Source organism: Anomaloglossus baeobatrachus, chromosome 10, assembly GCF_048569485.1.
Source record: "Anomaloglossus baeobatrachus isolate aAnoBae1 chromosome 10, aAnoBae1.hap1, whole genome shotgun sequence".
NCBI classification, from domain to species: domain Eukaryota; kingdom Metazoa; phylum Chordata; class Amphibia; order Anura; family Aromobatidae; genus Anomaloglossus; species Anomaloglossus baeobatrachus.
In genome coordinates, this window is record NC_134362.1 from 212,913,603 (window position 1) to 212,928,584 (window position 14,982).

The following is a 14,982-nucleotide window of genomic DNA, read 5'->3' on the forward strand; positions in this document are numbered from 1 at the left end:
GACTCTTTACCCCACGATGGATCTTAAAGAGAGGGCAATTGTAGCTACACCCTGTTACTCATATGCATTTAAGTATGCTCTAAATCAGCTGGTCATTTATTTATATACAGAGATAAATCCCTAAACCAAACCCACTCAAGCAAATATGTTTGACTGTAAATTCAGCAGTAGCGGGGCACTATGATACCCTGTTTAATATGCTCCAATTCAACCGGTCATCAATTCATATACAGGGATAACAAATAACAGTTGAATTGGAACATATCAACTGGATATAGATAACAGGGTAGCGTGTTGTTATCCCTGTATATGAATTGACGACCGGTTGAATTGGAGCATATTAAACAGGGTATCATAGTGCCCCGCTACTGCTGAATTTACAGTCGAACATATTTGCTTGAGTGGGTTTGGTTTAGGGATTTATCTCTGTATATAAATAAATGACCAGCTGATTTAGAGCATACTTAAATGCATATGAGTATTATATATAATATGAATATTTCCCAGGGGGCATTGCTCTAGAATCACTGCGTTGAGAAACACGTGATGGTGTCTCCGCAGTGGTGGATGTTGATCTCCCTAAGGTCAACCATCCTTGCTCACATAGTCTTTTACTAGGCAATGTCCCACTAGCCAGATTCCTACTCCACACTGATGAGGGGCAAATACCCCGAAACGGCTGTCTGTGGATGGATACCATGTTTGGCATAGGTGGTCTCCTTGACTGGAGACTGCCCTTCCCGTGGTTGTTCCTTCCCGGTGAAAGACCTGGCTAGTTTCCTGCCAGCGTTGAGAAACATGTGATGGTGTCTCCGCAGGCCTTCTTGCTTTGAATATTTCCCAGGGGGCATTGCTCTAGAATCACTGCGTTGAGAAACACGTGATGGTGTCTCCGCAGTGGTGGATGTTGATCTCCCTAAGGTCAACCATCCTTGCTCACATACCATAGAGGACTGGGGAGGGGGGAGGAAAAGCCATCGCCATACAGGACTGGGGAGGGGGGGGAATGGCCATCACCATACAGGACTGGGGAGGAAAGGTCGCCATCATACAAGACTGGGAAGAGGGAGGAAAGACAGTCACCATACAGGACTGGGGAAGGCGAGGAAAGGCCGCTATCACCATACAGGACTGGGGAGGGGGAGGAAAGGTCGCCATCATACAGAGAGGGGGAGGAAAGGGCGCCATCATACAGGGAGGGGGAGGGGGGAGGAAAGGCAGTCACCATACAGGACTGGGGAGGGGGAGGAAAGGCAGTCACCATACAGGACTGGGGAGGGGGAGGAAAGGCAGTCACCATACAGGACTGGGGGGGGGGGGAGGAAAGGCAGTCACCATACAGGACTGGGGAGGGGGAGGAAAGGCCGCCATCATACAGGACTGGGGAGGGGGGAGGAAAGGCAGTCACCATACAGGACTGGGGAGGGGGGAGGAAAGGCAGTCACCATACAGGACTGGGGACGGGAAGGAAAGGCAGTCACCATACAGGACTGGGGAGGGGGAGGAAAGGCCGTCATCACCATATAGAAATGGGGAAGAAAGGCCATCACCATACAGGACTGGGGAGGGGGAGGAAAGACCGCCATCATATTAGACTAGGGAGGAGGAGGGAAGGCCGTCACCATAGAGGACTGGGGAGGGGGGGGGGAAGGCCGTCACCATAGAGGACTGGGGAGGGGGGGGAAAGGCCGTCACCATACAGGACTGGGGAGGGGGAGGAATGGCCATCACCATACAGTACTGGGGAGGAAAGGTCGCCATCATACAAGACTGGGAAGAGGGAGGAAAGACAGTCACCATACAGGACTGGGGAGGGGGAGGAAAGGCCGCCATCACCATATAGAAACGGGGAAGAAAGGCCATCACCATACAGGACTGGGGAGGGGGAGGAAAGACCGCCATCATATAAGACTAGGGAGGAGGAGGGAAGGCCGTCACCATAGAGGACTGGGGAGGGGGAGGAAAAGCCGTCGCCATACAGGACTGGGGAGGAAAGGTCGCCATCATACAAGACTGGGAAGAGGGAGGAAAGACAGTCACCATACAGGACTGGGGAAGGCGAGGAAAGGCCGCTATCACCATACAGGACTGGGGAGGGGGAGGAAAGGTCGCCATCATACAGAGAGGGGGAGGAAAGGGCGCCATCATACAGGGAGGGGGAGGAAAGGGCGCCATCATACAGGGAGGGGGAGGAAAGGGCGCCATCATACAGGACTAGGGAGGGGGAGGAAAGACCATCACCATACAGGACTGGGGAGGGGGAGGAAATGCCGCCATCACCATACAGGACTGGAGAAGGGGAGGAAAGGCCGCCATCATACAGGACTGGGGAGGGGGAGGAAAGGTCGCCATCACCATACAGGACTGAGGAGGGGGAGGAAAGGCCGTCACCATACAGGACTGGGGAGGGGGAGGAAAGAAAGGCACTATACAGGACTGGGGAGGGGGAGGAAAGAAAGGAACTATACAGGGAGGGGGAGGAAAGGGCACCATCATACAGGACTGGGGAGGGGGAGGAAAGGCCATCACCATACAGGACTGAGGAGGGGGAGGAAAGGCCGTCATCATACAAGACTGGGAAGAGGGAGGAAAGACCGTCACCATACAGGACTGGGGAGGGGGAGGAAAGGCCGTCATCATACAGGACTGGGGAGGGGGAGGAAAGAAAGGCACTATACAGGACTGGGGAGGGGGAGGAAAGAAAGGCACTATACAGGGAGGGAGAGGAAAGGGCACCATCATGCAGGACTGGGGAGGGGGAGGAAAGGCCATCACCATACAGGACTGGGGAGAGGGAGGAAAGGCTGCCACTACAGGGACAAGAAAATAAGGGCTACTACGGCAGGAAGAATGACCCACAACCATGTAGGACGGGGAGGAAAGGCCATCACCGCAGGGGGATGAAAAGCCGCCACCACAGAGGACAAGGGAGTAAATGCCGCCACCGCAGAGGACGGTGGTGGGTAGGGGGGGTGAGGAAGGCCAGCAACGTGGAGCAAGGGATAAAAAAATGCTACTGTGGTAGGAAGGAAGGGCTGCCACCACAATTGGAGGGGGAGGAAAGGCCATCAGTGCAGCGGATGAGTAGTTGGAGGAAAGGCTGTCACCACAGAGGACTGGGGAGTATAGGCCGTCACCCCAATTGGAGGGGAGGCAAGACCGTCACTGCAGCGGATGAGGTAGGCGGAGGGAAGGTTGGCACTGCAGAGGATAGGCCACCATAGCGGAGGAAATGGCCTTCACAGCTGCAGCTGAAGCACAGACATGTCTTGGTGCTGAGTGTTCACTATGTTTTAATGTTATTTTTGTGGGTGCTGGGATGTTTCCATTCTCTCGAGGGGTCACCTGGTCACCGGCCTGGTTACCCGTGCACCACCCCCACATTATGTTGGCCTGGTGAGCTGTATTGGGTCTCTTATGTGCACGTCTTGGTTCTGATGAACGTCTGGGCTTTGGTGCCTCCACAGTCACTTTTCGGAAGGTACGCCCTTCAGGTAATACACCCAGTAGATTCCCTGGGCCACACCTGTGGCACGAGGACAAGAAACAACCAATCTGCCGGTTACAGGGGTCCTGCTGCCCCCATGAGGGGCTTCATATGACACAGATATGTAGTGGGTTTTCTTGGGGCGCACGGGCTCACAGGGCTTCACCACGAACGCAGCAGGGTCTGTCTGAAAGCTGAAAGTTGTCGGCTGCAAGAAAACATTCTTAAAGGGGATGGAGACAGTGGAGCCAGCGCGAATCTGCAGTGGTCCTTGAGGTTTAGGGGCTATGGCGGAGCCGAACATTGGGATGGTGTATTCACCCCCCAGTGCAGACGAGATGTGCAGCACACAGCGGGATTCTCCGAGCTGCACCGGTTCATATGTCACCTCCACGCTGACCTCCGAGCCGCCCTGGGAGCCCGGAGCCGCCATCACCACCTTGTCTACGTGGAAATCAGAATTGTCAACCTAAAGAAAGGAGAAAATTATGAGAGTCGGGACTAGCGGGGCCAGAGACGACCCTTGTCCCTCCAGAGCAGCGCTCACCTTACAGCTGTATTCAGTCTTCTGACGAGTGAAGTTCATGAATCTGGCGCTCAGGATCTGACTGGAGCCCAGGGTCGTGCGGAAGTAGAGCGGCTGCTCGGACACCGCAGGCGTTGCCTTCAGGAGCAGATCGTACTGGAACAAGCCCAGGTCGTTGCTCTGCAGCGTCAGCCTCCCCGTGGACTCGCCTGTTCTCAGAGGCTGGTACTCAAACATCAGCGTCCCCTGGAAGAGACAAGATGGTGGTGGGCAGTGCGGTGGCTGTGTGCCACTGGGTGACGGGACACTGACGGAAGACGGGAGACGGGACAGGGACAGGAGACGGGTCAGTGACGGGAGACGGGACAGTGACAGGACACTGACGGGAGATGGGAAATGGGACCGTGACGGGAGACGGGACACTGACGGGAGATGGGACACTGACGGGAGACCGATCAGTGACGGGAGACGGGACAGTGACGGGAGATGGGAAGTGGGACACTGACAGGAGACAGGACAGTGACTGGAAATGGGACAGTGATGGGTGATGGGAAATGGGGCACTGACAGAAGACTGGTCAGTGACGGGAGACGGGACAGTGACGGGAAATGGGACACCGACAGGAGACGGGACACCGACAGGAGACGGGACACTGACAGGAGACGGGACAGTGACGGGAGATGGGAAATGGGACACTGACAGGAGTATAGACCGGAAGAACAAAACCCCTTAAAATTTTAAATTTTATTAATGCATTTTAAAACATACCCCAAACAAATAAACAAAACACACATGAATAGGACACCCAATCCCAAGTCCGCCAGGAAGATAGGAGACCCCTCAAGAACTCAAGAGGTCACACTGGCGAGCACAAGGGGAAGGAAAATTATACGTCCCTTATACACACCAGTTAATACTGCCTATTGAAACAGTCAAAAAAACAATGTGTATGGATATCCAGTCCAATATTAGAAAGTGCAACCAGGGTATGGCCAAACGAACCCTGTAAAGGCCCTGCCTTGCCGCGGAGGTTGGCACCCTAAACCTAAGCGCTGTGGCGCCCCCACTCAACGAAGACTCACCCTGCTTTCCCTTCGCTGGTCTATTGTGCAGCTAGTCTGGGAAGGAGGACGTGAGGGACGGTTGCACTTTATAGAAAATACTCAAGGGGAATCTCATACAATCATAACAATAGAGCAGTATACATTCAGTAGTATAAAGTGTTAAAAGTGGACCATACCAACAGTATTTATTTTTCTTCAGAAAGGGCACACATATAGTTACTAGGGTGCCTATTCATACCACTCATGTATCTCTGCACATACCCAAGGGAAAAGTATTAAGCCAAAAGGTGCATACAATATATAGAACCCTTGGAAAAACCTCCTAGGCTCCGTGAAACTACTCAAATGAGCACCCTCTAAATCCAGACAACAAGGAGATAATCGCGGTTTCGCATGACAAAAAAGACATAGGCCTAAATTGTCCTAAATGAAATCTCCTAGTGACCCATTGGTCACGTGTCAGAACTCCCTCACAGGATTTTTGGGAGCCATAAGTCCGTATGTGTTATTAAGCATAGGGGGCACACTTCACAGAAGGCAACAACAGGTATTTTATACACTTTCACAGAAGGCAAAATAAACTTCACAGAGGTGATACATGCAGTGGATTATGAACCAGTTAATAAGGTCCACATAACCATAATAGAAAATATCACATGTAAGCATAGTACTTAGCTTATTTATAGAAGTCCTATGACGGATGTAAATACATCAGGGTCCAAATTGACACCACCAAAGCATTGCCCAACGCGTTTCCCCCCGATCGTAAGTCACATCGGGGTTCATCAGGGGCTCCCTATTAGGGTAGGAAACACTGGCTGCAATCTGCCACGTGTAGGGCTTGTAAACCGGCGTCTCGTGCTGCACTGACAGCGCCTGTGTTTAAAAATGGCGTCAGACGCCGCCCACAGCTCCGGAAAACCGGAAGTGAGGTAATCCTATACTCGTCGTAGGAAATGACGTAGATTAGGAGAGTCCAGGTACGGAGCGCTAGCAATATGAGGAATCCCCGGAAGTGACGCTGGTAAACTCCAACGTCACAGGAAGTGATGTCGGCGGACTTCATTACCGACCGCTGCTGAGATTCAGCCTGCCGTGGAACGCACCATGCGTTCCACAGATGGAAACACTAATCCTGAATAGGGGAAGTACTGAGCCATACCACCATAAGCCTTCCTGGGGAAAATATAGTGCCGACAGCACGTTCCGTCCATATACAACACATATTAGGACGATCCCTCCTCAGGGGTAAAGCTCAATCATATTTTCTAAAGGGACTCCTATAACCTCTCTGTAAAATACGATATTTAATATCTCTCAAAGAGATCGCAAACACGGACCTGATAACATGATAATGCCCATGCTGTATGTGATAATACCTCACCATTAAAGTCAATATGCAAGACCACAAAAAAACTTTGGCCATACCCTGGTTGCACTTTCTAATATTGGACTGGATATCCAAACACATTGTTTTTTTGACTGTTTCAATAGGCAGTATTAACTGGTGTGTATAAGGGACGTATAATTTTCCTTCCCCTTGTGCTCGCCAGTGTGACCTCTTGAGTTCTTGAGGGGTCTCCTATCTTCCTGGCGGACTTGGGATTGGGTGTCCCATTCATGTGTGTTTTGTTTATTTGTTTGGGGTATGTTTTAAAATGCATTAATAAAATTTAAAATTTTAAGGGGTTTTGTTCTTCCGGTCTATACACTTGAATCCCCCCCTACAATTAAGTTTCTATGGTCTTGGTTTTGGCTGAATTTATGATATGGCTGGTTTCCTCTCTGGCTCTTTAAATGTGGACGGCTGGCTAGATGATGCTAGAGAGGCGTTTTCGGAATCCTCTATTAGTACTAATGCAGTACAGGGCTATTCATTGAGAAGAAGGGAATTTTGTTACTTACCGTAAATTCCTTTTCTTCTAGCTCCTATTGGGAGACCCAGACGATTGGGTGTATAGCACTGCCTCCGGAGGCCACACAAAGCAATTACACTAAAAAGTGTAAGGCCCCTCCCCTTCTGGCTATACACCCCCAGTGGGATCACTGGCTCACCAGTTTTAGTGCAAAAGCAAGAAGGAGGAAAGCCAATAATAATAATAATAATAATTTTATTCATTTATATAGCGCTATTAATTCCATAGCACTTTACATACATTGGCAACACTGTCCCCATTGGGGCTCACAATCTAGAGTCCCTATCTGTATGTCTTTGGAGTAATATACTGGTTTAAACAAATTCACTCCGAAGTAACATCGGAGAACTGAAAACCATTCAACATGAACAACATGTGTACCCGAAAAAACAACCAAAAATCCCGAAGGACAACAGGGCGGGTGCTGGGTCTCCCAATAGGAGCTAGAAGAAAAGGAATTTACGGTAAGTAACAAAATTCCCTTCTTCTTCGGCGCTCCATTGGGATACCCAGACGATTGGGACGTCCAAAAGCTGTCCCTGGGTGGGTAAAGAAATACCTCATGTTAGAGCTGCAAAGACAGCCCTCCCCTACGGGGAGGCAACTGCCGCCTGCAGGACTCTTCTACCTAGGCTGGCGTCCGCCGAAGCGTAGGTATGCACCTGATAATGTTTGGTGAAAGTGTGCAGACTCGACCAGGTAGCTGCCTGGCACACCTGTTGAGCCGTAGCCTGGTGTCGTAATGCCCAGGACGCACCCACGGCTCTGGTAGAATGGGCCTTCAGCCCTGATGGAACCGGAAGCCCAGCAGAACGGTAGGCTTCAAGAATTGGTTCTTTGATCCATCGAGCCAGGGTGGCTTTGGAAGCCTGCGACCCTTTGCGCTTACCAGCGACAAGGACAAAGAGTGCATCCGAGCGGCGCAGGGGCGCCGTGCGGGAAATGTAGATTCTGAGTGCTCTCACTAGATCCAACAAATGTAAATCCTTTTCAAACCGATGAACTGCATGCGGATAAAAGGAAGGCAAGGAGATATCCTGATTAAGATGAAAAGAGGATACCACCTTAGGGAGAAACTCCTGAATGGGGCGCAGCACTACCTTGTCCTGGTGGAACACCAGGAAAGGAGCTTTGGATGACAGCGCTGCTAGTTCAGACACTCTCCGAAGAGACGTGACCGCTACCAGAAAGGCCACTTTCTGTGAGAGTCGAGAAAGTGACACATCCCTCAGAGGCTCGAAGGGCGGCTTCTGGAGAGCAACAAGGACCTTGTTTAGATCCCACGGATCTAACGGCCGCCTGTACGGAGGTACGATATGACAAACCCCCTGCAGGAACGTGCGCACCTGAGAAAATCGTGCTAGACGCTTCTGAAAAAACACGGATAGTGCCGAGACTTGCCCCTTAAGGGAGCCGAGCGACAAGCCCTTTTCCAACCCAGATTGCAGGAAGGAAAGAACGACAGGTAACGCGAATGGCCAGGGGGATACTCCTTGTGCAGAGCACCAGGATAAGAAAATCTTCCACGTTCTATGGTAGATCTTAGCAGAAGTGGACTTCCTAGCCTGTCTCATGGTGGCCACGACCCCTTGGGGTAATCCTGAAGACGCTAGGATCCAGGACTCAATGGCCACACAGTCAGGTTCAGGGCCGCAGAATTCCGATGGAAAAACGGCCCTTGGGACAGTAAGTCTGGACGGTCTGGCAGTGCCCACGGTTGGCCGACCATGAGATGCCACAGATCCGGATACCACGACCTCCTCGGCCAGTCTGGGGCGACGAGTATGACGCGGCCGCAATCGGATCTGATCTTGCGTAACACTCTGGGCAAGAGTGCCAGAGGTGGAAACACATAAGGGAGCCGGAACTGCGACCAATCTTGCACTAAGGCGTCTGCCGCCAGAGCTCTTTGATCGCGAGACCGCGCTATGAAGGTCGGGACCTTGTTGTTGTGCCGAGACGCCATTAGGTCGACGTCCGGCACCCCCCAACGGCGGCAGATTTCCTGAAACACGTCCGGGTGAAGGGACCATTCCCCTGCGTCCATGCCCTGGCGACTGAGGAAGTCTGCTTCCCAGTTTTCTACGCCCGGGATGTGAACTGCTGATATGGTGGATGCTCTTTCCTCCACCCACAACAGAATCCGCCTGACTTCCTGGAAGGCTTGCCGACTGCGTGTCCCTCCTTGGTGGTTGATGTATGCCACCGCTGTGGAATTGCCCGACTGAATTCGGATCTGCTTTCCTTCCAGCCACTGCTGGAAGGCTAATAGGGCAAGATACACTGCCCTGATTTCCAGAACATTGATCTGAAGGGTGGACTCCTGCTGAGTCCACGTCCCTTGAGCCCTGTGGTGGAGAAAAACTGCTCCCCACCCTGACAGACTCGCGTCTGTCGTGACCACTGCCCAGGATGGGGGCAGGAATGATCTTCCCTGTGATAATGAGGTGGGAAGAAGCCACCATTGCAGAGAGTCCTTGGCCGTCTGAGAAAGGGAGACTTTCCTGTCTAGGGAAGTTGTCTTCCCGTCCCATTGGCGGAGAATGTCCCATTGAAGTGGGCGCAGATGAAACTGCGCAAACGGGACTGCCTCCATTGCTGCCACCATCTTCCCTAGGAAGTGCATGAGGCGCCTTAAGGGGTGCGACTGACCCTGAAGGAGAGACTGCACCCCTGTCTGTAGTGACCGCTGCTTGTTCAGCGGAAGCTTCACTATCGCTGAGAGAGTATGAAACTCCATGCCAAGATACGTTAGTGATCGAGTCGGTGCCAGGTTTGACTTTGAAAAGTTGATGATCCACCCGAAAGTCTGGAGAGTCTCCAGCGCAACATTCAGGCTGTGTTGGCATGCCTCTTGAGAGGGTGCTTTGACAAGTAGATCGTCTAAATAAGGGATCACGGAATGTCCCTGAGAATGCAAGACTGCTACCACTGCCGCCATGACCTTGGTGAAAACCCGTGGGGCTGTCGCCAGACCAAATGGCAGAGCTACGAACTGGAGATGGTCGTCTCCTATCACGAAACGTAGAAAACGTTGGTGCTCTGTAGCAATCTGGAGATAAGCATCTTTGATGTCTATTGATGCAAGGAAATCTCCTTGAGACATTGAGGCAATGACGGAGCGGAGGGATTCCATCCGGAACCGCCTGGCGTTCACATGCTTGTTGAGCAGCTTTAGGTCCAGAACAGGACGAAACGAGCCGTCCTTTTTTGGAACCACAAAGAGATTGGAGTAAAAACCTTGCCCTTGTTCCTGCTGAGGAACAGGGATCACCACTCCTTCTGCTTTTAGTGAGCACACCGCCTGCAGAAGGGCATCTGCTCGGTCGGGATGTGGGGAGGTTCTGAAGAACCGAGGCGGAGGACGAGAACTGAACTCTATCCTGTACCCGTGAGACAAAATGTCTGTTACCCACCGGTCTTTGACCTGTGGCAGCCAAATGTCGCAAAAGCGGGAGAGCCTGCCACCGACCGAGGATGCGGAGGGATGAGGCCGAAAGTCATGAGGCAGCCGCCTTGGAAGCGGTTCCTCCGGTTGCTTTCTTGGGGCGTGAGTGAGCCCGCCAGGAATCTGAGCTCCTTTGCTCCTTCTGAGTCCCTTTGGACGAGGAGAATTGGGTCTTGCCGGAGCCTCGAAAGGACCGAAACCTCGACTGCCACTTCCTCTGTTGAGGTTTGCTTGATCTGGGCTGGGGTAAGGAGGAGTCTTTACCCTTGGATTGTTTAATGATTTCAGCCAATTGTTCACCAAACAGTCTATCTACAGATAGTGGCAAGCTGGTTAAACATTTTTTGGAAGCAGAATCCGCTTTCCATTCCTTTAACCACAAGGCTCTGCGCAAAACCACAGAGTTGGCAGACGCCATTGAGGTACGGCTTGTAGAGTCCAGGACAGCGTTGATAGCGTAAGTCGCAAACGCAGACATTTGCGAGGTTAGGGACGCTACTCGCGGCACTGCTGGACGTACGATAGAGTCCACCTGTGCCAGACCAGCTGAAATAGCTTGGAGTGCCCACACGGCCGCGAATGCTGGAGCAAACGACGCGCCGATAGCTTCATAGACAGACTTTAACCAAAGGTCCATCTGTCTGTCATTGGCATCTTTAAGTGAAGCCCCATCCTCCACTGCAACTATGGATCTAGCCGCAAGCCTGGAGATTGGGGGGTCCACCTTTGGACACTGGGTCCAGCGTTTGACCACGTCAGGGGGAAAGGGATAACGTGTATCCTTAAGACGTTTGGAGAAACGCTTGTCTGGGTAAGCATGGTGTTTCTGGACTGATTCTCTGAAGTCAGCGTGGTCCAGAAAAGTACTCAGTTTACGCTTGGGATACCTGAAATGGAACTTCTCCTGCTGTGCAGCTGCCTCCTCTGCAGAAGGGGCTGGGGGAGAAATATCCAACAGCCTATTAATTGCCGATATAAGGTCATTTACCATGGCGTCACCATCAGGAGTATCCAGATTGAGAGCGGTTTCAGGATTAGACTCCTGATCACCCTCCTCTGTCTCATCATGTAGAGACTCTTCTCGCTGAGACCCTGATCCGCGTGATGACGTGGAGGGTCTCTCCCAGCGAGCACGCTTAGGCTGCCTGGGACTGTCATCTGAATCAGAGCCGTCAGGCTGAGATGCCTGGGACCCCCTTGAATCACGGATTAACTCCAACTGAGGGGGACCGGGGAACGTTGCCGCAGCAGTGTCCATGGTCTGAGTAACTGGCCTGGCCTGCAAGGTCTCTAGTATCTTTGTCATAGTGACAGACATCTTGTCAGCAAAAACTGCAAACTCTGTCCCCGTCACCGGGACAGGGTTCACCGGCGACTCTGCCTGGGCCACTACCACCATAGACTCCGGCTGACGAAGTGGCACAGGGACCGAACATTGCACACAATGGGGGTCATTGTAACCTGCCGGTAGATCAGCCCCACAAGCGGCACAAGTAGCGTATTGCTGTGCAGCTGCAGCCTGTGTCTTGGCACCCTTGCGTTTTGCGGATGACATGTTGTCGTCTCCTCAGAGCAAGATAGGGTATACAGCCAAGAAGCGACCTTACAGTGCAATATATATATACATATATATATGGTATAGAGAAAAAAAGGTACACCAATATAACACTGTGGCACTAGTGGGGCCAGCACTAAAAGTGCTGCTTACCGCCCGCTTAACGCGGGTGTGTGGTCGCCAGAAATCCCTTGTCTGGGTCTCCCAGAGCCTGTGTCCGTTCTCCAGCCAGACTGCATGTAGGAATGGCTGCCGGCGTCCTATGGAGAGGGGCGGGCCCTGGGCGTGTGCAGACAAAGAGCGGGAAACCAGCGTCCCCCTGTGCTCAGTGAGAGGGCTGGAGCATGTAAATAAGACTCCAGCCCTCGGCGCTGATTAATCGTACAGCGTCTCTCCCTTGCCCTGATTGACAGGGTGGGGGCGGGAACGAAGCGGAGCTAGGCCTCAGAAGCCGGGGACTAAATTTATAAGCGACGCCGTCGTAAAAGCACGGTCGGCGCTAAGTCCCCGGCGCACTACAAGTCGCAGCCGCGCCGCCGCTCCCGGTGCGGTCGGCGCGGCAGTCCCCAACACATAAAGTCACTCAGAAAAACTGTAGTGACTGTAACCCCAGCGCGCAGCGCTACTGTCCCCGGCGCACTAGCACACCCAGCAAGTCTGGAATGTGCGCGGCCTGTTTGGGACACAGAGTACCTGAATGTCGCAGGGCCTTGTCCCTGAACGGTACCCAGCTCCGTATCCAGCAGGTTCTATGGGTCTGTGGAAGGAGCCCGGCCTCAGGGCTTGGGGGCCGGTAAGATCCCACTTCCTCAGAGCCCCTCAGGGGGATGGGGAAGGAAAACAGCATGTGGGCTCCAGCCTCCGTACCCACAGCGGGAACCTCAACCTTAACAAACACCGCCGACATAAAGTGGGGTGAGAAGGGAGCATGCTGGGGGCCCTAGTATGGGCCCTCTTTTCTTCCATCCGACATAGTCAGCAGCTGCTGCTGACTAAACAGTGGAGCTATGCGTGGATGTCTGACCTCCTTCGCACAAAGCAGAAAACTGGTGAGCCAGTGATCCCACTGGGGGTGTATAGCCAGAAGGGGAGGGGCCTTACACTTTTTAGTGTAATGCTTTGTGTGGCCTCCGGAGGCAGTACTATACACCCAATCGTCTGGGTCTCCCAATGGAGCGCCGAAGAAATATTTTTTCGGATCTGACATTGGCATATAAAGAGAACATAAAGTCCTGGTAGGAGGTCCAGTCCCTCAATAATTATATTAAACAAAAGATTGTACCTAGGGGTTTAAGAATTACTATTGCCCCAGCTAATAGATCAAGGTCAGATGGGCTTCTAGCCAAATGGGAAGAAGAATCTATAGCGTCATCATTAAGGTTCATGAATATATTATTGGAGGAGGAAAAAGTCACACTTGAGAAATCCTCTAATAATTTGCAGAAATTAACTGAAGAGGTTCTGAAACATAAAACGGACCCAGATTTCGCTAATAGAGAAACAACATTAAAAACAACTATTGAAAGGTATAGGATTAGTCTTAAGGATAGAAAACATAAAAAATTTATTAGAGATCTGTTGGACTTTAAAGATAAACAAGCTTATAATTTTCTGACTAAAGAACAACGACCTGGTGATATTTCTTCAACGGATGCTGAGTCATCCGATACTGAAAATAGGAGATCAAGGAATAGGGGACCTCCTAAGCGAAGATGGAGGGGGAATCTGGACAGGAGAAACTTACAGGCTCCCGTTCGAGATCAATTTCCTACATCTGGGGACTCGTCTTCTTCTATGTCCTCTGTACCACCAGTATCAACACCCTCTTTTTTAGAAACGCGAGATTTGGGCCCGTACGATTTGAGACGGAAACCTCAACAATACAACAACAACAAAAGAACCAAATAGGTTCTGATGATTTGCAAATAGTCAATCTTTCCTCCCATATACTGACTACCATTGAATGTTCAGTATTAAAATCTGGACTGTCCTTTGTACCTACTGTCAGGTTTGACGCTTTTGCTTGGGTCAAAGACATTAATTTGTTTATTCGTAAACTTAAATGGAAAAAGTTTTTTGCCAATCATGATCGCCAGAAATGTAAACAGTTGGGAATATCATCGGACCTGTTGTCTGACTATAATATACTAGTAGACCTAGAGGAGGAGGGCAGGAGAATTGAAGGAGAAGGACCCTTCTCTGATTTAAAACTGAAGAGTAAAAGAATGCCTCCTACCAGTGAATTTAATTGCACTGATATCTTTCTAAAGTTAGTCTGTGATGACATTAAGAAAATCAATCCTAGGTCTACATCAGCTTTTCCCAACATTACCCAAGCTCAGAGATTGGCCATACAAAATCTAGGAACAAACTCTGAGCTTGTTATTAAACCCTCTGATAAAGGAGGAAATGTTGTGGTCATGAATCGCAAGGATTACCTCATTATGTGTCAGGTGATCCTTTCAGATCGTAATACTTATGAGACCCTTAAGCAAGATCCTACTGGGCTATATACGAGAGAACTGAGGGCTTTGCTGGATGAGGCCAGGATGTCACGTCTCATCTCGGCGGAGGAATTTGATTTTTTACTTCCTAAGTGTCAAATGGTGGCGACCTTTTATGCGCTTCCTAAAGTGCACAAGGGGGTCAACCCCCTAAAAGGTCGCCCCATTGTCTCAGGTGTTGACGCATTGTGTCAACAATGTAGCATTTACATTGACAAGATCCTTCGCCCCTTTGTTTCTGCCTTGCCTTCACATTTGAGGGATACTTTAGATCTACTAGGTAAAATTGAGGGATTGACTGTCGCCCCAGATGACATCTTAACCCCTTCAGCCCCCGGGCACTTTCCGTTTTTGCGTTTTTGTTTTTTGCTCCCCTTCTTCCGAGAGGCGTAACTTTTTTATTTTTCCATCAATCTTGCCATATGAGGGCTTGTTTTTTGCGCGACGAGTTGTACTTTTAAATGAAACCATAAGTTTTACCA

The 14,982-nt window shown here is 51.0% G+C and overlaps 1 protein-coding gene across 1 annotated transcript in view; it reads right to left on the reverse strand.

Moving 5' to 3' along the window:
* Nucleotides 1-1,708: 1,708 nt before the first annotated feature.
* Nucleotides 1,709-14,982, reverse strand: part of HYDIN (HYDIN axonemal central pair apparatus protein) — a 211,862-nt gene continuing 198,588 nt past the window's right edge. The window contains exons 102-103 of the mRNA XM_075325454.1: nt 4,035-4,259; nt 1,709-3,956 (exon numbers count right to left, since the gene is read on the reverse strand). Of these exons, the coding sequence (XP_075181569.1) occupies nt 3,468-3,956; nt 4,035-4,259 (714 nt within the window). The 3' untranslated portion in view covers nt 1,709-3,467. The remainder of the gene's footprint in view (nt 3,957-4,034; nt 4,260-14,982) is intronic.